This window comes from Manduca sexta, chromosome 3 (genome assembly GCF_014839805.1).
Source record: "Manduca sexta isolate Smith_Timp_Sample1 chromosome 3, JHU_Msex_v1.0, whole genome shotgun sequence".
NCBI classification, from domain to species: domain Eukaryota; kingdom Metazoa; phylum Arthropoda; class Insecta; order Lepidoptera; family Sphingidae; genus Manduca; species Manduca sexta.
This window is the reverse complement of record NC_051117.1, coordinates 7,913,372-7,936,583: the sequence shown is the minus strand read 5'-3', so window position 1 is coordinate 7,936,583 and position 23,212 is coordinate 7,913,372. Positions and strand designations below refer to the sequence as shown.

At 40.1% G+C, this 23,212-nt stretch overlaps 2 protein-coding genes across 14 annotated transcripts in view; one reads left to right on the top strand and one right to left on the bottom strand.

Annotated features, from left to right (window-relative positions):
• LOC115449214 overlaps positions 1-6,603 on the top strand; it is a 32,876-nt gene extending 26,273 nt beyond the window's left edge. For 8 of the 9 annotated variants that reach the window (XM_037440104.1, XM_037440119.1, XM_037440113.1 and 5 more), the window contains 11 exons: positions 894-998; positions 1,177-1,248; positions 2,141-2,242; positions 2,400-2,466; positions 3,702-3,813; positions 3,900-3,997; positions 4,217-4,355; positions 4,753-4,873; positions 4,982-5,122; positions 5,557-5,694; positions 6,424-6,603. In XM_037440104.1, the coding sequence (XP_037296001.1) occupies positions 894-998; positions 1,177-1,248; positions 2,141-2,242; positions 2,400-2,466; positions 3,702-3,813; positions 3,900-3,997; positions 4,217-4,355; positions 4,753-4,873; positions 4,982-5,122; positions 5,557-5,694; positions 6,424-6,488 (1,160 nt within the window). In that variant the 3' untranslated portion in view covers positions 6,489-6,603. The remainder of the gene's footprint in view (positions 1-893; positions 999-1,176; positions 1,249-2,140; positions 2,243-2,399; positions 2,467-3,701; positions 3,814-3,899; positions 3,998-4,216; positions 4,356-4,752; positions 4,874-4,981; positions 5,123-5,556; positions 5,695-6,423) is intronic. The other variant, XM_037440120.1, reaches the window with a different exon arrangement.
• A 799-nt stretch (positions 6,604-7,402) lies between these two features.
• LOC115449217 lies at positions 7,403-21,103 on the bottom strand. 5 transcript variants are annotated; one of them, XM_030176961.2, is made up of 14 exons: positions 20,592-21,102; positions 19,888-20,493; positions 19,568-19,695; positions 18,849-19,041; positions 17,736-17,796; positions 16,793-16,975; positions 15,542-15,613; positions 15,231-15,329; positions 15,065-15,110; positions 10,457-10,568; positions 10,268-10,365; positions 10,010-10,151; positions 8,918-9,083; positions 7,403-8,814 (listed from the first exon to the last, which is right to left on the bottom strand). In XM_030176961.2, the coding sequence occupies exons 1-14, from the start codon at positions 20,682-20,684 to the stop codon at positions 8,336-8,338; spliced, it is 2,478 nt and encodes an 825-aa protein (XP_030032821.2). In that variant the 5' UTR covers positions 20,685-21,102; the 3' UTR covers positions 7,403-8,335. The 5 variants fall into 5 exon arrangements, with proteins under 5 accessions (XP_030032821.2, XP_030032823.2, XP_037295942.1 ...); XM_030176963.2 differs by having other exon boundaries at positions 19,888-20,345; positions 20,592-21,101; XM_037440040.1 differs by having other exon boundaries at positions 8,569-8,809; positions 20,592-21,103.
• Positions 21,104-23,212: the final 2,109 nt, after the last annotated feature.

The window sequence follows — 23,212 nt, the reverse complement described above, 5'->3', positions numbered from 1 at the left end:
GAGAAATTATAATTTAAAAATCGCGATAAAAGCCACAAAACAGTTTTTTTTTTCAATTACTGGACCATTTAATAATACTCAATAATTTTCGAATTTAAAAATTCGTCTTTAATATTTAACGTATATTATTCACAGTTATAAATAAAACTCAAAACAAAACGTTTCGCAAGAGAATTTTCTGAAACAAAAATTACGCTTCCCATGCATGAGTGAGTTTGGTAAACTTGCACATACTGTGATATATTATGGTGAATGTTAATAATTATAATTAAAGCTTCCTTCAGTTGTGATTGTTTTGTATAAAAATTTTACTAAATAATTTTTGGCTCCAACAATTATATCTCAATAGAACAGTTATCCGTAAGTCTATTAAAAAGACATTATAGATTTTTCCTATATTTTCTAAAAAAGTTTTGTTACTAGAGCTTAGTCCTGTTTTAAACCGACCAATTGACGATTTTTTGTTATCGAATTGCATACCACAACTAATATGTAGAATTAAAGCAAGGTATTATTACGATTTTTTTAACATTATTATTAAATAAAGAACCCGACACAAAAACCTGTACACAAAACTTTAGTTTCACTACACATTTGTTTTTATGAAACTTTGTTTTGTGTTGCTTAAAATAATGTTTCTGCTTTCACATTCAGGTTTACAAATTTTCCCTTTGTGAGAGCAGAAGTGAGTAGAATATGGTGAGTTTTCGGAAGCGGATTCTTAATTTTATTTAGGGTTAAGGTGTTGAATACGAATCAAAATTCTGCAAATAAATAGCATATAGGTGACTTGGTAAAAAAATAGAAATAAATTGGTAGCAAACATTGGATGTTGTATAACTGGTATATCTATGTGTGCTATAATAATATTATGACCTTTTTTATTGTTACAGGGCCTGGTGAAGAACTCGGCACTGAAACTGAAGTCACTCAGCCCGGCTTTGACGATGAAAATGAAGTTGATAATAGCAGTTCTACACTACCCGAAGCTCTGGCCGGTAAGTTTAACGGTCCCATGTTACAGTTACAACAACATTGTAGCAATACAAATGAAACTGAACCCTTATAAACTAGCACAAGCCAAGTGCAACAATAATTGTAGCTGCAAACCACCATGCAAATGTATTGGTAATGTAAGTGTGTAACCACTTCAAGTAGAGTTTTCTTATTTCACAGAAGAAATTGTTGTACCTGAACCAAAGAAATTCTCATGGCAGGAACCCACCGAGGCAGTTCCAGTATTAACAGGTAATTTATTTATCACTACAGGTTTTTTTTGTTTTTGTATTCTATTTAATCTATAGATTTTTGGAATCTGTTTAATAACTATTTTGGTAAATATAGGTACTAGAAAGACGCTAGTATTAGGCAAATCTTTTGTTTGCTCAAATATTCGCTGGTGTATCATGCTATAATCATTCATTGGAGTGAAAATATAATTACTGTTCTATTTTTACATTGTATAACATATAGGGCAAGTCGGGGACAGGTGGCCACATAGAAAAACGAGTCACACGCATCGCGCAAGTTCTGTGTTACAAGATGTGACGGGAGGGAACGAAGTTGTGACAACAGCTAGGTCGTAATCAGCCAGAATCTATTATGGTAGTAAAAAAGAGAGCTGGCGAATAATGGAATTACATTTTTGTGTCTGCTATATTTATTAAGAACTAGCTTTTGCCTGCGGCTCCGCCTGCGTGGAAGAGTTTTCCGGGATAAAAAATCCTTTAGGTGGGTTTTTCTCGTATAGACAGGCAAACGGATGCGGCTAAGGTCTTTGTCTTATAAAATATGTTTTAGAACTTTTTAAGAGGAACAGTTTCGCCATACACGTTTGTTGAATAACTTCAACCTTATACGTAGCGCATGCAACGGAAGTTCTGAAAAGAAATAAATATTCCCCGTTTATGCAACTTTTCTTATTACAGCTCCGCTTCTATTAGTCATAACGTGATGATATATACTTTATAGCCTCCCTCGTTAAAGGGCTATCTCACATTAAATATTCAATTCGACCCAGTAGTTCCTGAGATCAGCTCATTCAAATAAACAAATTCTTCAGCTTGATATATGTAATAGTATAGATTTATTTAAAATATAATATAGGAAATCGTATATAGTGTGAGATAATTCGTTACAGATGATGTCGAGACGGAAGTAATCGTGGACAGCTTATCCATGTACTGCGACGATGGAAAGCACGACTCGCTGCTGTCGGAACAGCTGGACGAGGATCACAAAGGTGAGCGAGAGGCGACTGAAGTAGCGGGCAAGAGCGCCGTGACCGTCTGCTTGCAACGTTACGGAACGATTGAGCTTCTTGTTATTAAGTTTCGTGCTTTTAACCTATTTTAATTAAACTTAAGTTTATTTGTAATTAATGATTATAATGTTGGAAGGTACTGCAGTGAGTCCCGCAGTAGACACGGCGTTTCGATGCAACGTGTGCGACGCTGCTATAGTCGGGTAAGTTCATTGGTGCATATGTGTGTGTATGAGAGTGTCGTGTAGTGTGCGGTGAGTGAGTAGGTTAGTGTGTGTGCAGGTTCCGCTACACGTGTGTGCAGTGCAGCAACTTGGACCTGTGCGTGTGAGTGTGTCGTATAGTGTGCAGTGAGTGAGTAGGTTAGTGTGTGCAGGTTTCGCTACAAGTGTGTGTAGTGCAGCGACTTGGACCTGTGCGTGTGAGTGTGTCGTGTAGTGTGCAGTGAGTGAGTAGGTTAGTGTGTGTGCAGGTTTCGCTATACATGTGTGCAGTGCAGCGACTTGGACCTGTGCGTGTGAGTGTGTCGTGTAGTGTGCAGTGACTGAGTAGGTTAGTGTGTGTGCAGGTTCCGCTACACGTGCGTGCAGTGCAGCGACTTGGACCTGTGCGTGTGAGTGTGTCGTGTAGTGTGCAGTGAGTGAGTAGGTTAGTGTGTGTGCAGGTTTCGCTATACATGTGTGCAGTGCAGCGACTTGGACCTGTGCGTGTGAGTGTGTCGTGTAGTGTGCAGTGACTGAGTAGGTTAGTGTGTGTGCAGGTTCCGCTACACGTGCGTGCAGTGCAGCGACTTGGACCTGTGCGTGTGAGTGTGTCGTGTAGTGTGCAGTGAGTGAGTAGGTTAGTGTGTGTGCAGGTTTCGCTATACATGTGTGCAGTGCAGCGACTTGGACCTGTGCGTGTGAGTGTGTCGTGTAGTGTGCAGTGAGTGAGTAGATTAGTGTGTGTGCAGGTTCCGCTACACGTGTGTGCAGTGCAGCGACTTGGACCTGTGCGTGTGAGTGTGTCGTGTAGTGTGCAGTGAGTGAGTAGGTTAGTGTGTGTACAGGTTCCGCTACACGTGCGTGCAGTGCAGCGACTTGGATCTGTGCGTGTGAGTGTGTCGTGTAGTGTGCAGTGAGTGAGTAGGTTAGTGTGTGTGCAGGTTCCGCTACACGTGTGTGCAGTGCAGCGACTTGGACCTGTGCGTGTGAGTGTGTCGTGTAGTGTGCAGTGAGTGAGTAGGTTAGTGTGTGTGCAGGTTCCGCTACACGTGTGTGCAGTGCAGCGACTTGGACCTGTGCGTGTGAGTGTGTCCGTGTCGTGTAGTGTGCAGTGAGTGAGTAGGTTAGTGTGTATGCTGGTTCCGCTACACGTGTGTGCAGTGCAGCGACTTGGACCTGTGCGTGTGAGTGTGTCGTGTAGTGTGCAGTGAGTGAGTAGGTTAGTGTGTGTGCAGGTTCCGCTACACGTGTGTGCAGTGCAGCGACTTGGACCTGTGCGGCGCGTGCGAGGCCGACGGAGCGCACCACCAACACTACGTGCTGAGGGTTCCCGCCGACAGACAAGCGGTGAGTACACACGCTGCCACGCCAACCTCTCGTCACAACATGTTGACCCGTTCATGTACTAAAATGAATATTACATAATGTCACAGTCCGAGGTCCAGCTGGTGCTGTCCACAATACGCCGGCACCTCATGAGGAAACTGGATCCCATCACTCAACACGATCAGGATCAGGATGATGTTATTAGGTTCGTTATATACTTTATAGCTTTTGCATATAATTTATCCGAATTATTTAAAAAGTAATCTATGTTCTTTCTTTCCGTTCAAAATTCCTTCATACGATTTTTTTATATTAATTTTGCTGCTTTAGCAGATCGTAAGAAGTAAACGCTTTAGTTGCCTCGGGGTGGCTGGTCTTAGGAATCTTAAGTCGAAAAGATAAGAAAATATACTTTTTTTTTCAGTCTTAAGTCTGAAATAAAATCTGAAGAAGATAATTGCAATGACGATAATAATAACGATAATGATGATTCGGACAACAAATCACCTGAAGATGATGTGTTAATGAAATTGACATCTCCAGAACCAGCACAAAACAAAAGCGTAAGTATTTGTTCATAGAGCTAGAATTGTTCTTATAATATAATAACTTTGTATAATACAAACTTTATTAGGTGTAGTACCAGCACTCAGTCGCAATGATGCTCGTGTGACAGTCCCTCCTTAGAACAAATGTCTGATTGTACACTTTTCCAGTATTAAAGTACCCAAAACAGGTTGTGTTATCGACATGAGATTGTAAAAGCATTCCATTTAAGAAGTGTTGTTAGAACAAGTCGTGGAATATGTTCTTGGGAGACTGTAATTATGTATGAACTAATTTTGACCAGCACTTAAAAATAATTTTGAAGTGGTTGATTTATACACAATCCTACATTAATAATAAAAATGTCATCCACAAATTAAAGCAGTTGTAATGTAGTGAACATTCAAATAACAGGACGAAGCTGCTTCCTGTGTGGAGATCGGCGATGAGGCGCCGGCGCAGGAGTGCGACACCATCGAGATCTACATGACACCAGCGGACTTAATGAAAGTGAAAGACATCGGATTGCCGGGAGGTAGATCAGTTTTTGTGTTTCGCGCTCACTTTTCTGTGTGATTACCGACTGCTTTGACAAACTGCCACATCTTCTGTCATAATTCCCGACATCTTTTCCAAATTTCAGTACAAATACTCGAGTTAAATGAAGCGTCGTGTGTTAATCTGGCGCCTCCGCAGTCACCGGTTGGACAAGCCCTTGTACTCTCGGCGGCTGCACCGGCAGACTCGCGGCCGCGGGTCCGACAAGAAATCGTACAACCACAAAGTAGGTTCACAAGAGTACTACCAGACTTACAACATCAAGGATATATGAGTGCAGCTCCCAATCAATAATGTGGGCATGTAACTATTCAAAATTTACAGACAATAGTCATTGCTCAAAGTTGCATTAGATATAAACTCAATACAAGCCAAGACCAGCCTTAGGTATGTGGCTACTTTTCCGGCATGAGTTTTTATTTTAGATCAACATGTTATTTGTAAAAACTATCTTAGAATAATTGCATCAAGCTCAAATTTGTCTCGCCCACCTAACGCGCTTAACCCCCTCCCTAGAATTTATACGCACACAGTTGTGTGAGCCGCAGTGGCCTAGCGCTTGTTTTCACACGGCGTGTGTGTGGAGCGGCACTGCGGTTTAAGACACTTGGTGTGTAGTGTGCCGCACAGCCGATGATTGATTGCTTTGTTGTTTTGCAGTTAAGAAGAGACGCCTCTCGTCTGACCTGAACCGCGACTCAATAAGAGTGTTCTCCTACAACACGCACCACGTCAAGCCCGACTGCTATGTCAGGCTGCCAAGATTGCCCGATGCTGTCATGAACCTCACAGAGATATGTACGTTTCAGCATATTATTATATTTGTTTATGTTGAGTAAACCGTCTTGAGCATTCGTTCCATACATAGACCGCGCACAATTATGAGGGGGAATATGATTTACAAAATAAATTTTAGGTCATTCACAAATTATGGGCTACCAAAATGTTTCCTATTAAATTTTAAATCCAATAGTTTTGGTTGCAAATTCCACAAAATGTTAAACAGCCAAGTAAAGAAATCATATTGAAAAAAATTGGTGTTCAATATGTATTGTAAATTTCGGATACATAGCTTCTAAAATTACAGTTAGCGCGCCGTTTTACTGATGGCACCGCAACATACAAACGTGAAAATAATACGTCATATTTATTGAGAGTTGTCTCCTGACGATTTCTATGAAAAAATGTGTAAAGGCGAGGAGCCGCCACATAGAGGAACAGGTCGACGGATTTGGATGGAACATTCATCTGTTCCCCTTCAGTAGTAAACCCTCCCATTCGGCTTTATAGTAGAGACCCAGATTTGATTGTATGGTAATGGCGGCACCGATGTAGAGAGTATATCGTGCTATTATATACAATTCCATTACAGCTGCCGTATGTAATGCGGTAAGGATCCTCGTCACAATAACTCAGCGTTCTAGTCGCTAAAAGCAGTTATCAAAATGTACTTATTCATAGGGTGTTTTTCCTCTTAGCTGTTGCTTTTGTGTACATGCGTGTAATCCCCCGTTTTGTTGTGTGCAGTGTCTGCGCAGGCGCAGGCTCCGAGCGGCGACTTGTGGGACAGTAGAGACGAAGACAACAGATGACAAGCGCGGTGTGTTACAGCCGGGATAAATCATGCATGAGCGACGTACTCAATACGTCGAAATAAACATGCTCCCAGGGAGAGGTGGAAAATAAATATAATGATATAAATTGAAAGATTGTTTTATTTTAAAGTGATGAATTGTTAACACATTTAATTCAATTGGGAAGAATGAGTTTTACCCTTAGCGTCTCTAGCCTCAGCACATTCAGACAATACGGGTTCATTTTGACATTGCGTTAATAAATGACACCACATACTCTTAACTTTTGCTAGCATTGTGCCAAAAATCATCGCAAGTGTAAAGAATATTTCCACTAAAAAATCTGGTTTTATACGCAATGTGAAAGGACTGTATATGTCACAAACTAAAGCGACAGGTCCTAAGTAGCTACGAGGAGTTCCGAATTGTTTCAAACCTCGTGACGTTAGGAACTATTCGCAACCAGCTGTTTTTTTTAAAAAACGTAACGGTTTTTTTACTTACCCTTGGAAATGTTCTTTGGCCTGTATATCAAGGCTAACTTAGCTTGTACTCGTGCGATCGTTAGATAGTCCATCGTAATTGTTGATGTGTCTATTCTCTCCCATTGGCCGTCCTGAGCAGAGGTTGTAACCAGTTAGTGGATCGCCTTTAGCAAGGTCGCTTTAAAGGGTTGCGTGCGTCTACACGCGCGAATGTCCGGTGTGTTTGTATAAGCCGACCCTCGTCAGGCCAACAAACGTAAGTCATGTTGAAAAAAAATATCCACATTGTATTAGAAGAGACTAGTTACCTCTCATATATCATAATATTGTAAAATAACCCGTGACGTGGCGGTTGAGTACTTTTGATATGTTCAGTCATATTGAATATAGTGTTCATTTCGAATGGATGTTTAATGTCTTGGCACCTCAGTTATCAACAAGATTAGGTAACAATGTAGACATGATAATATCATATTTTATTATATTTTACATTCATTTACACTCATAAGCTCATATACATTAAACATGAATTGGAAAAAAGATTACATTGCCAGTAATTTCTAATAAATTCTTATTAATCTGTATATAAAGTTAAATGATTTTTTGTATAATGATTTCTTATGTTAACGCGAGAGTTAGTTATTAAAATAAAATTATTGCGGTGATTTATATTACAATTTTCTCCCGACGTTTCGAAGACTTTGTAGCCTTCGTGGTCACAGGGTGGACTGAGGTGTTGGTCATCCGAAAAGTTACAATATATAACTATATTTTACAACTATATAACTTTTAAAATTTTTGGTGGTCCGGTCTACGCACAATGAACTTACTGTGTCTCGAAGTCTGGCAGGCGGTGTTTTGGGATCCGACTTAATTAAATGTAGAACTGGATTCCAGGCTAGTGCAAGCTTCCAACCATCTTCCCTATTGAAACGGCTGTTTTTAATTTCAATAGCCTCGCGAATCGGTGATCTTTGTCAAGGATTTGAGCCTAGCCTAGTCAGAGTGTCCTTCAGAGTGTTCAATGACTGTAGGCTTCGTAGAGCGTCGGTGTTTCACGTCAGCTACATATTCTTTAGGCGGGTCCCTATGTTTCTTTTTGTTTGGCCGATACGAGACAGGCCACAGTTCCAATCTATCTATAGATAGATTGCAACTTCAAAAACTACAAAGTCTTCGAAACGTTGGGAGAAAATTATAATATAAAAACCGCGATAAAATCCGTAAAATAGTTTTAATTTTTTTTGATTTTGTAAGTACATTTATTTGTATTTCTATGCGACCAAAAGTTATCGTTTATCTAGCAGATAATTTCACAGGTTATCAGGAAGTGTTAAAACCGGCCCTCAGAATCCTTAATTTCAAGTTGTTAGCATTAAACTAACGTTTCTTCCCGGCGTTCCCGAGAACTTGTGACTGCAACCTTTTTAGCTTAATAGGACATTGTGGCTTGGCGTAGTTTGCTTCTGGTAAACATATATTCGACTGTCCCTCTCGCACTGTCGCTTCTAGCTGAATACCTGGCGCTACATCAGGTTTCGCATCAGTTACTATTATTTTTGTGTTCATTGAGTCCAATTGTCCGGAATATATGAGATTATTCTGAATGTTCTTAATATTAACTCGAGACAGCGGGTCTTCATTTCTGTCTTTTTCTTTCATAATTGTTGTCTGCAAGTCCATTTGTTGATTTTGTTGTAGCACTATCGTGGTATTGAGTTGCGATTGTGCGCCTGCGTGTGGGACTTTCTGCCGCAAGTCTGTTGTTACAGTCTCCGAGAGGACAATTGCTTCATTAATCGATGGCTGCGCATCTGCCATATCAACACTCGACGTTTTATTTGAATTGAGTATCTGTACTGAAATTAAAACAATTAAAATTTATCGTGTATTATGACAATGTGTTAGTTATAGCAGTCAAGTAATAACAACATTAAGCGTGAGTAACGGGAAGTGATCTACCCCACGGCAATCCGCGTTCTTTCATTTTCATAAAGTCTGCCATCTTCAAGTATATTTTTGTAATTTTGGGGTTCTCCTGCGACTCTACGCTCACCCCCTGTCGCCCCTCCCCGCACTCCCCCCGCGTCGCCGCGTCACCGCTGTCAACGTTGTGAGCTTGACGGTCCTGTAATATTCACATTTGTTGTAAAAGGTTTTGTATGCTGGTGTCTTCTAGTGTAAATAATAAAACACTTGTACTTCACTATATTACTAGTTTTTAATTAAAGGCATAAAAATTACATCAACCACTCATGGCGTCAGGAAGAGGAATATACAAATCATTGACAAATCAAATATACAGCTAGTGTTGCCAATGTGCAACCACAAAAAACCACTCTATTTATCATTGTATCCAATAACATTACTAATATTTTCAGCTATGCATTAATATGTTTTAATTAACCTCGAGTAGTGTAGTACAAAGGACTAAATTGTGTCAATGCGGATCGTAATATCTTTAAAATAACTACAATTTCCCAAGGACGTTTTCCAGCACTTCTTGTAAGATGGATTATGGATGTTCTAACAAAAGATGTACTTCTAAAAAGTTCGCGATAATACTTTTATTCCAAGAAAGATATCAAACGCGCAAAAATGCGAACATAAGCTAATGCTCTATAGATTTTTCAACACAATCTGGAAGTATGTGAAATACCCGATTTCATACTTCGCTTACATTTTACAATAAACTGCAACATAAGTGTATTTACGGACGTGACATTGCTTTTAGTTAGGTTTTAAGGTGTTATATTAGTTTATTGGTGTAAAGGTTTACTATTATACTAGACAATACGAAGAAATACATGTTTCAATAAGTCGGATCTTTAATTACGTCGCCTGGTCTAACACAGCAATCATTACATTTTACAAAAAAAAGTCCCTCCGACGCGTCAGTCTGTCTGAACAGGATAAACTCGAAAACTACCCAATGGACTTTCATAGTTTTCCCAATATTTTAAACGATAGATAAATAAAAGCATATATGGTGCAAACTCGGGGCGACCCGCTAGTATTATTATAAGAACAATATTTGTATAACTCAACACTTACAAAATCTTCCGTTTGTGGTCCCGATGACGATGATCCTTTCATTACATCTTTAGGTGCTTCATTTTTTGTATCGTCATTATAATCATCACAATTACTATCATTATCATAATCCTCTGCTTCCGACTTTACTTCTGATTTAAGACTGAAATAAAATGTTTTCATAATTTATTTTGGAACAATATGTCAGTGGATTGAAATACTATAAAACTTGTATGTTCGGGCGGAGCCGCGTGCATTAGTTAGTAGAGTATAACAAACCTTATAACGTCACTCTGATTTTGGTCGTGTTGTGACGTGGGATCCAGTTTCCTCATGAGATGCCGTTGTATAGTAGCCACCACTAACTGGACTTCGGCCTGTGACATCGTATTATATTTTTATGAGTATATATTATGAGCGGGTTGAAGTATTGCGACGCGAAGTCGATGTCGCAGGGTGTATACTTACCGTGTGTTTGTCGGCGGGAACCCTCAGCACGTAGTGTTGGTGGTGCGCTCCGTCGGCCTCGCACGCGCCGCACAGGTCCAAGTCGCTGCACTGCACACACGTGTAGCGGAACCTGCACACACACTAACCTACTCACTCACCGCACATTACACGACACACTCACACGCACAGGTCAAGTCGCTGCACTGCACACACGTGTAGCGGAACCTGCACACACACTAACCTACTCACTCACCGTACACTACACGACACACTCACACGCACAGGTCCAAGTCGCTGCACTGCACACACGTGTAGCGGAACCTGCACACACACTAACCTACTCACTCACCGCACATTACACGACACACTCACACGCACAGGTCCAAGTCGCTGCACTGCACACATGTATAGCGAAACCTGCACACACACTAACCTACTCACTCACCGCACATTACACGACACACTCACACGCACAGGTCAAGTCGCTGCACTGCACACACGTGTAGCGGAACCTGCACACACACTAACCTACTCACTCACCGCACATTACACGACACACTCACACGCACAGGTCCAAGTCGCTGCACTGCACACATGTATAGCGAAACCTGCACACACACTAACCTACTCACTCACCGCACATTACACGACACACTCACACGCACAGGTCAAGTCGCTGCACTGCACACACGTGTAGCGGAACCTGCACACACACTAACCTACTCACTCACCGTACACTACACGACACACTCACACGCACAGGTCCAAGTCGCTGCACTGCACACACGTGTAGCGGAACCTGCACACACACTAACCTACTCACTCACCGCACATTACACGACACACTCACACGCACAGGTCCAAGTCGCTGCACTGCACACATGTATAGCGAAACCTGCACACACAATAACCTACTCACTCACCGCACATTACACGACACACTCACACGCACAGGTCAAGTCGCTGCACTGCACACACGTGTAGCGGAACCTGCACACACACTAACCTACTCACTCACCGCACATTACACGACACACTCACACGCACAGGTCCAAGTCGCTGCACTGCACACATGTATAGCGAAACCTGCACACACACTAACCTACTCACTCACCGCACATTACACGACACACTCACACGCACAGGTCAAGTCGCTGCACTGCACACACGTGTAGCGGAACCTGCATACACACTAACCTACTCACTCACCGTACACTACACGACACACTCACACGCACAGGTCCAAGTCGCTGCACTGCACACACGTGTAGCGGAACCTGCACACACACTAACCTACTCACTCACCGCACATTACACGACACACTCACACGCACAGGTCCAAGTCGCTGCACTGCACACATGTATAGCGAAACCTGCACACACACTAACCTACTCACTCACCGCACATTACACGACACACTCACACGCACAGGTCAAGTCGCTGCACTGCACACACGTGTAGCGGAACCTGCACACACACTAACCTACTCACTCACCGCACATTACACGACACACTCACACGCACAGGTCCAAGTCGCTGCACTGCACACATGTATAGCGAAACCTGCACACACACTAACCTACTCACTCACCGCACATTACACGACACACTCACACGCACAGGTCCAAGTCGCTGCACTGCACACATGTATAGCGAAACCTGCACACACACTAACCTACTCACTCACCGCACATTACACGACACACTCACACGCACAGGTCAAGTCGCTGCACTGCACACACGTGTAGCGGAACCTGCACACACACTAACCTACTCACTCACCGTACACTACACGACACACTCACACGCACAGGTCCAAGTCGCTGCACTGCACACACGTGTAGCGGAACCTGCACACACACTAACCTACTCACTCACCGCACATTACACGACACACTCACACGCACAGGTCCAAGTCGCTGCACTGCACACATGTATAGCGAAACCTGCACACACACTAACCTACTCACTCACCGCACATTACACGACACACTCACACGCACAGGTCAAGTCGCTGCACTGCACACACGTGTAGCGGAACCTGCACACACACTAACCTACTCACTCACCGCACATTACACGACACACTCACACGCACAGGTCCAAGTCGCTGCACTGCACACATGTATAGCGAAACCTGCACACACACTAACCTACTCACTCACCGCACATTACACGACACACTCACACGCACAGGTCAAGTCGCTGCACTGCACACACGTGTAGCGGAACCTGCACACACACTAACCTACTCACTCACCGTACACTACACGACACACTCACACGCACAGGTCCAAGTCGCTGCACTGCACACACGTGTAGCGGAACCTGCACACACACTAACCTACTCACTCACCGCACATTACACGACACACTCACACGCACAGGTCCAAGTCGCTGCACTGCACACATGTATAGCGAAACCTGCACACACACTAACCTACTCACTCACCGCACATTACACGACACACTCACACGCACAGGTCAAGTCGCTGCACTGCACACACGTGTAGCGGAACCTGCACACACACTAACCTACTCACTCACCGCACATTACACGACACACTCACACGCACAGGTCCAAGTCGCTGCACTGCACACATGTATAGCGAAACCTGCACACACACTAACCTACTCACTCACCGCACATTACACGACACACTCACACGCACAGGTCCAAGTCGCTGCACTGCACACATGTATAGCGAAACCTGCACACACACTAACCTACTCACTCACCGCACATTACACGACACACTCACACGCACAGGTCAAGTCGCTGCACTGCACACACGTGTAGCGGAACCTGCACACACACTAACCTACTCACTCACCGTACACTACACGACACACTCACACGCACAGGTTCAAGTCGCTGCACTGCACACACGTGTAGCGGAACCTGCACACACACTAACCTACTCATTCACCGCACACTACACGACACACTTACACGCACAGGTCCAAGTCGCTGCACTGCACACACGTGTAGCGGAACCTGCACACACACTAACCTACTCACTCACCGCACACTACACGACACACTCACACGCACATGTCCAAGTCGCTGCACTGCACACACGTGTAGCGGAACCTGCACACACACTAACCTACTCACTCACCGCACACTACACGACACACTCACACGCACAGGTCCAAGTCGCTGCACTGCACACACGTGTAGCGGAACCTGCACACACACTAACCTACTCACTCACCGCACACTACACGACACACTCACACGCACAGGTCCAAGTCGCTGCATTGCACAAAAATTCGTCTCCGTATAATATAACAGCTTTAAAAAAAAATGAGCATCGAGACTGCTGATAGAAAGATCTTGTTATGCTAAATAACAAATAACCTATATCAATTAACAACCAACCTCACAAAACGTAAAATACATTGACTGTCTAGTGTCGACACGCAATTTGTTTTGAAATTTCCGCACATACCTACCGCACCTATAGTCGAAATAAAGAGGTTACATTTCGCTATTTACCGAAATTATGAAATGAAATTATTGCGTTAATATGTTTTTGTGAATTAGAATATGTTTAACATTGCCGATTAAACGGCCTAAATAATTATTTTTAACCAGAAGTATCCCAAACATATCATTCGAGAAAAATGTGCAAAACTAACGATACATTTTAGATAATCCTTTTCGTATAAGAGCATCCAACACGCCAATAGTTTTGGATACTTATCTAAATACCTTATAAGGTTCTTCAAGTCAGGTGTATATTTCGCACCTCTCGCCAGCTTGTTGAATGTTGTTGTTTTTCATCATAACCTAACAAATTTACTTTGTTCTCGACTATCAAACTTTCACACACTTGAAACTATTATAAGGAATCATTTCACTCATATTTATATTTAAATGTTTAAAATAACTCAAAAATACTTTATAAAAACAAATACTCTAAAAATGTATCAGCGGCTTAATCAAAGCAAATAACTGGTGTTGCCAAATAATCGCAAATTTTACTCATGTTATATTGAATATATACATAAGTTTTATATAAAACGCATAGTATACATAAAAATAATAATTATAATTATGAAAATAAAATTATATTCATTCTAAAATCATTAAATATACTATAAAAATAAAAGATTATTCATTGTAATAAGGAATATTATGCAGAATAAATATTAAATAGGACTTATTCCAAAGACTTGGCAACTTATTTTTTAAAGCTTGGCATTATTTCTAAAACTGATTGCTATAGAAACCAACTATTCAGCTATACGTGCGTTATTTTATCCGTTTTCGATGTATAAGTGGAAAGAGAATGAAATATTGAGGCGTGAAGCCTCATTAAAGCCTACGAGACAGAGAGTGATGTAATATATTTTGTGCGCGTGATTTATATTAAAAACGAAATATGTGCATATTGATTCGGTTTACATGTGGTGGTGTATGTTAGAGTGTGTTAGTGTATGTGTAGGTGCGTAGACGTGCGGTGCAGCGACACAATATAGCGCGGGAATTTTTATCCCTACCATACCGACCGTCAAATTATGGTTATCGTTCCATAGTCGGTTTTATGTAAATAATTGCAAGCCAGGCTTTTGGGCTATGGAAGAACCGGCATTGCTCACACATACAGCGCTCTCACCCGACTATGGCGACGTCACACACGTTGCACCGGAACACCTCGCGTCCTGCGGAACCCACGTCAGTACCTTTTGACTTTACAATCATTCATTAAGTACATATCAAATTAAATTTTTATAATGCAACTCAGTAAAAAGAAACTCTGAAGAGTTTCGGCAATCACTTACCTTTGGGATTCCCGTCGAGCTGTTCCGAAAGCAGCGATGCTTCCTCATCTTCCCAATACATAGACAAACTGTTCGCGGCTGCTTCTGTTTCGACATCATCTAAAACATATTACATAATATCTTAATGAACAGCAATCTAAACTACTGACTTCACGTATAATCAAACTTTCTGTATAATGTATGAAACAAAAAGAATTTTAAGCCATGACATTAAATATACGATACTTTTTTATAAATCATTATAAATTCCATGTAATTATTATTAATTAGATAAATCAAAACAACCAAAAGGGCAGTGATGAAAGATTTACCTGCCAGTATGTGGACTACTTCGTTGGGTTTCTGCCATGAAAAATTCTTTGGCCCAGGAACAACACTTTCTTCTGTAAATAATCAATCAATTAGAATAATATATATTATTTCTAAGTTTCAGTATCTATGTGTGGTTTATTTTAAAATTAACATAGCTTTGTATTAAGTCGTTGCCTTCTCCAAAACGGCGCACTAACCGTATTTTTGGTAGCATCTATTAGAAATTTGTAATACATATAGGAAAAAAAATTACATCATACTTTTTCAATATGTTATCTTTATAATGATTTCTTATGTTTACGCGAATGTTCTTTATTGTAATAAAACGTTTTAAGGATTTTATTTGTGATTTGTATTATTTTCTCTCGACGTTTCGAAGAGTCCCTCGTGATCATGAAGGCTGCAGTCTTCGAAATTTTGATAAAATTTAGAACACAATTATACCGTAGTATGAATTGACATATTATAGGCAATTCTTATCCCAGTCACTACGTAGCGGGCCTTTTTGAACGGGAAAGAACATTTGAGCGGGGGGGTGTCGCGAAATGAATGTAGAACGGTTTCTTTTGTATCGGAAGTCCGAACACATAGTCAACACCGGAGAAAACCTGTGAATGAGATACTGAAATACCCCGGCTTAGCAACTGCTGGGGCTTAGACGAAAGTTGGTAAAGGATATCTGGGAAAGAAAGTGTGGAGGAAGGAGAAGGGACTAATAGGATGGGAGGAAGGGAGAAGGCCAGGAAATGTTCACGAGTCCTTGCAAGCCTCATTGTGAATTGGCAACAATAAGGTATAGTTAGCAAATTCTTACTAGAAGACCGGGAGGCGTAGTTTAGCTGCAACTATAACGTAGGATTATATACTCTTTGGTTTAAAATGGCCAGCTCGCGCTGACCATTGCGTCGTCGATATGTTTGCTTTAGCTGTCATTAATTAATTGTTGGATCGGACGGACGTTCACAATCTTTTTGCTAGATATTTTTGTGTTCTTGATTATTTGTTAATTTGATTCAAATTATTCTCTTTTGTAAATTAGTACAGTTTTTGTTATAAGTAATAATTACTATTTTAGTTTATGTTAATTTTTCTAATAAATAAATGTAAAAACCCTAAATGTATACATATTTGACTGCGTGCCTGGGGCCGCGACAAATGTCCCATTTGATGTGGAGATTTGATGTAGCATTTGATGTGGAGGCCGAGCGAAGAATTGCTAAGGGGAGGATATGTAGGACAGTTAAACATACCGGCCGGAACTACAGGTAGTACAGCACTATCATTGTCCGATCGAAATTCATGTCCCAGATTAAGCTGAGTAGTTTGAATTTCAGAGCGCCGTTTATCATTAACTTGGGTCTTTGCAGCAGGCTTATTGTCGAGGTTTATAAACGGGTTTTTGTTTATTACTTCAGCAAGATCCTTTTTGGAACCTGGAACAATATAAGAAGTAGGTGAATCATTATTATAAACATAATTTATGCCACACTGAGTGATGCTAGCTACAATATACAAGGATTCGTGCTCGCTACGACTCCACGGGAGGCAAGAATGCTAATAAATCTCCGGATCATTGTTTATAAATTCAAATATGTCTAACGCCCGCCTTAGCAACTCAGACACCCGGTCCAAAACGTTTAACGTCCCATTTCTAGCGACTTTATTTGGACACTCACGACTTTAATTCCTAAAAGGGAAGGCAACGAGTGCACCGCGGGTGCAAAACACACATAGCAAAAGCGGTTTTGCTATGTGTGTTTCGTTTTATGATGCGATAGGGGCGGGCAAATAGCAAATTGTCAATATTAAACAAATGTCACATTTTTATAGGAGTATTTTTTTTTTGTTATATAACTTCTTAAATTAATTAAGAAGCGGCGATATCCTAGTAAGAAGCGCCGAGAGCATAGTTGGGTGCGGAACGGACTGCCGAGACGAATATCCGCAGGTTCAAATCCCAAGGGCACACACCACAGACTTTTCTTAAATTATGTGTGTATTCTTTGTGAATTATTGCTTGCTTTAACGGTAAAGGAAGACTTGACGAAACCTGCATACTTGAGAAGTTATCTATAAGATATTTTGATGGTGTGTGTAGTCTACCAATCCGTCTACTAAGGCCTAATCCTGTGCCCAGCAGTGGAACAGTATATTATACAGAGCTGATGTTATTACTATTATATTATAACTTACTAGATGTCGCTAGTGACGTGCGTGCAGAGTTAATCGACTTTGGTAAGCTCTGGTTGTTGTCCTACAACAATAGAAATTATTTGTTACCCTTTTGTTATTACTATCATACGACAAGAATACGTCCTTTAATTTATTGTTAGCGGTAGTGGTATACTGGTCAGTCCTGGATTTGTAAATAGGCCATATTGGCCGCGGCCTATGGGCGGTCAATTTCAGAGGACGCTCACACGATTTAATTAATCATTTGTTTATTTAACTTTAGTGCCTTCCATAATACAAACAAATGGAAAATTATTAAGTATTTTAGAAACCTAAAATACTTAATACTAAACATTCATACATACATAAACCTACCTACATGGGGCGGTGGAAATAAAGTGTCCTACACTCATAAAAAATATAAATCCGGCACTGATACTGGTAAGTAAGAGATTTTTCTTATGACAGTGCAGTTGTTACAAATCTGATTTTAATAATGCCAACTGGCGAAATTAATATCTTTGGCTCGGTGACATGTTATGTCCATTTAGAACCCTAATTTTGTAATGTTAAACAATCTCTATAAATAAGAGATTGTGGTGCCGCCTATAGGATTTTAGCACTAATTAAACATCACTAATGCCCTCTATCGATGATATTTGAAGACATACCCTAATTTGACAGTTGTTGATTGGCAAAAAGAGGGAATAAATTCTCAATTTTCCTACTATGTATAATTCTGACATTTTTTGAAAGGCTTGTATTATAATTATAATTGAAGTAATTTTTAGGTTGAAGGGGAAAAGTTGTACAGGCAGCACTTTTCGTATGGATAAATGTGAAAGGTGAAGAATTATGTTTTAATTTCTGCACAATCTCAGGTTGACTGGTAGAGAATTCCTATAACATTAAGTCCACCTTTACATGATAATATGTATGAAATGCAATAAATAAATAAATGGAACTTCAGGACCTTTTTAGTGGTAAAAAGGTGTTTTGACTAGGCTGCTAATAACACTAATAATTGATTGTGGAAGATTATGCTACTTCAAGCCCATGTATAATTTTCTTGATTCATAAGATTTTTTTCATTGCTTAATTGGTGTTGAATAAATAATTATGTATAAGACTTACCATTCTTTTTAGATGCTTGCATTGTTTAAATAGATGAGGACATCCTTTAGGAGTTTTTCCTAGAATCTTTGAAGTAGATTTCCGGTTCTGTAAGCGATGGCGTAAAATTCGACAAGATTTACATCTAGCATTCAGTTGATTTCTTTTGTAAGCTTCATCACCAATAATCACTCCTTTACACAGTTTAGAATACCTGAAAATTCAATTATTAAAAATAAATTAACGCTTCGCAGCATTTACATTTATCTGTACTGTTATATAAAACTGCAGTTTGTTTGTTTGAAAGAAAACTATTGGTGTTGGATAGCCCATTTATCGTGTAAGACTCTACAAGATAGCATATATAATATTACACTATGTTCAATACTTCATTGTAAACATTGGGATGATTAATTCCTTTTGAGAGGTTCTGTTACGTGCACTGCATAAAGGGTTAAGTTTACATAACAATCATGTATGACAGAATTGATCCTTTTAAAAAGTTCTCAAAAATATGTTAAACAAAGTCCCCTACTACATCTTTCTGCCTGTTTGAACGAGATAAACTCAAAAACTACCCAACGAATTTAGATGTAATTTGGAATGAGATAAATTGAGTCCCTGGGAAGAACATAGCCTGCTTTCTATCCAGGGAAATATATGGAGGGACTGTTATTGCGGAAAAACTCTCAACATGCGGGCAAAACCGCGATAAAATGTATAGTAAAAATAAATCTTACTTGTTATTTTCAATTTGAGTACCAACACACAAAGGCCATCTTTCTACAGATTTTAAGTAATCATGGATGCTGTTTAATGGAGTTATTTTATCTTTCAAATTTAATTCCTCATTATTTCTAAGAATAACCTGGAATTAGACAGTAATTAAGTAATTAGTATTATTATAACTAATAAAACCACATGTTATATTTACAGCAATAATATAATAATATCAGCCCTGCAATACTATACCACTAGTGGGTATGGGCCTCTTCTACTTCTGAGAGGGATTAAGGCCTACAGCAAAAACATAATATTATATACAATATAGAATACTTACAGTAATTGATGTGTCCTCATTCAAGCGTAAATGGTTTTTTATTTGACCGGTCATTGGATCTGTCCGGATAAACTCGAGACCATTAGGTTTTTTTACATACAGCCAAAACTGAGGCAGCATCAAAGATTTTTGAATATTATCCCAGAAATTCTCTACTGATTGTGTTTTTACTTCTGTGTCCTTATTGTTATGTAAATCATTGCGAGCCTGATTCAACAATGGTTCTTTTGAGTTATGTTCGGTGTGTTCAATATCTATTAAATTATTAGAAACTTCCTGAACAATTAATAATTCCTGTTGCTCATTGTCTGGTATTTGATTTTGCTTTACCTCTTCAGTTTGATTGTCATCGGGGTTTGACTTTTGTGGTATATATATGACGCCTGTTTGGAGTTCAATGGCTGGAACGAACTGATGTTCAATTGTTGGCAAAGCTTCATCTCGTAGTATTTTTTTCCCTGTAGGTAAAATCGTGACTTTTCCATTAATGGTGAAATTTTCGAACATTTTTATATCCTCCTGTTTAAAATGAAGGTGACAAATATAATGAGTGGTTTTTAGATTAATTCCCAAAGCGATTGACCAATCTCTTAATTTTGCTGGTGTCTGTAGATAAAGACAAAAAAATGTTATCTAGATACTTGCAAAAAAAAAAGAAAATGAGCAAAAGTCATTGATGATTTATAAAAAATACTTTTACATACTGTTGGTCGGAAAAATGATAAAGGCTGGGACAGATAATTTTTTTTATTTTTTCGCCCACTTGGGCAACTTTTGACTCCACAAATTTTTCCCATTATTGTTCAATTATAATTTTAAGTTTTACAACAGTAAAGTCAGTTCAACCACGATGAAATTTATAAAAAAATATCACTCCACATCGCAGCAATTTAACATATGCACTTTGCGTTATAATTAGTAAATAATTTTGGAGTACGTATTTAGTAGGGGTTTATATACGCTGTTTCATCAACCTCCTAGGGGGTTGCTCCGGAGGCAAGAATCTGAGAATATTTGGAGATCGTCGATTCTGCGAAAAACCGTTTTTTTTTAATCTCAAGAGACTTTTTTGTGTAGTTTTAAACACGTCTCTAGGCTGACAATTTTTCATATATATTATAATTATTTTTGCCGACAAGGCTTTTATTTCCCAAATATATTATTCACTCTAGCTTCTAAATGACGGCGAGCAGAGATAAATAAACTTGACATCTGTTTGATCTGCTCGACGTTAGTGTTGCATGTCAATAGCCTGCTATCGATATCGATTATCTTTCGATAGTCATGATCAAAGCAATAGTATCGATTATCTATCGTTATTATTGTCACATGTCAATACTTTCGATACTATCGACAGTGCAATACTATTGATATTAACGATAATATCGATACTATTGATAGTCATACATTCAATAGTAATACTGGTATCGATAGTATTGCGGAATCCATTAGTTTTAACCAAAACCTATCGATACTATCGAAGGTTTTGTAGTATAAATAGCCAGTAATTTTTCGATAGTATTGCTATATCGATAGGTTTTGGTAAAAACGAATGTTTTTTGCAATACTATTGATACTATTGGATGTATTGTATTCGGCCATAAGTGGCGTAAGGCAAGGACGCAACATCGGTGTGGGTGGCTTAAGGATGACAAGAGGTGTGCATCAATTTCACCATCGCGGGTCGCTGTCGCGTCCTAGAGTGGGTTCCCTCGCTATTACGCAGATTGAGCACTGTCAACCTGGAGCTGAGGTTCTTAGCTCTTGCGACTTCCACGCCTAGCCCACCGGTTAAGGCAAGCCAAGGATCAGGGGGTCGCATTTGGCCCCCAGGGAACGCGGTGTCGCCACTCACCGTCGGCTCGCCACAAAACCGTCCCTGCGGGCTTATTATTATTATTAAATGAACACTATATCCAGTATGACCAAACATAATTCAAAAGTACTCAACCAGCACATCACAGGTTATTTTACAATAATATTAAGATATATGAGAGAAAACTAATCTCTTCTAATACAATGTGGACATAAAATTTTTTCGATACGTCTTACGTTTGTTGGCTTGACAAAGGTCGGCTTATACAAACACACCGGATTTTCAGGTGCGCGCTTTAGACGCTCGCAATCCTTTAAAGCGACCTTGCTGAGGGCGACCCACTAACTGGTTACAATCTCAGCTCAGGACGGCCACTGGGAGAGAATAGACACATCAACACTTACGATGGACTATCTAACGTTCGCACGAGTACAAGCTAAGTTAGCCTTGATATACAAGCCAAAGAACGTTTCCAAGGGTAAGTAAAAAACCATTACTTTTTAAAAACCAGCTGGTTGCAAACCTCGGAGATACTCAGGACCGGTCGCTTCAATTTGTGACATGTACAGGATCATTTTGACATTGCGTTAATAAATGAATCCACATACTTTTCTTCTCGGAAATAACGCTTTACTGTTTACAATAAGTGACTCGAAGCGTAGACGTAAAATAAAAAAAGTGTAAGTTTCGAATATAATAATAATTAGTCATTACATGCCCTAATGCCACTACTATTGCTCAACGAGAATTCGTTGCAGCGGCAACATCAAACTTTCATTCAGAAATACAGTCATGCACATGCTAAATAGCAGTGGCGGCCCTAAACGACGCGAGGTCCCAGGTGAAAGCAAAAAGAAACAGACGCGAGGCCCCGGGTAGAATAAAAAAACGTTCCCCTGTTTTAACAGTTTCGTCGGTAAGAACGTAAAAATAAGGTTCTGCGAGGCACCGCGCGAGGCCTTTGTAAGCGCGAGACCCCGGGCGGATGCCCGGTTCGCTACCTCCAAAGGCCGCCTCTGCTAAATAGTAAATCTATATATATAAAAGAAAGTGGTGTTAGTTACACTATTTATAACTCAAGAACGGATGAACCGATTTGGCTGAAATTTGGTGGAGAGGTAGCTTAGAACCAGGAAACGGACATAGGATACTTTTTATGCCGTTCCCACGGGAACGGGACGTGACATAAGACGTGGTATAAGAAAGCAAAATTTGGTATGTAGATAGTATAAGACCCTGGGAAGGTTATAGGCTAGAATCCCGGGAAAATATATAGTGGGACTTTAATCCCGGAAAACTCCTTCACGAGGGCGAAGCCGCGAGCAAAAGCTAGTAGTAAGGCGCGTTGGGGTAAGATCGTAGGAGGTGTAACATCGTATAAATCAAATAACTCGCAATTGTGTTATAATTTTTGTTTTTGGACAACACTCCCTGTGACCCCATTTTCTTCCTTACGTTCCACTAGTTCACATGAATGATTCCGTCAAGTAAATAATGTTTACGGTGCTA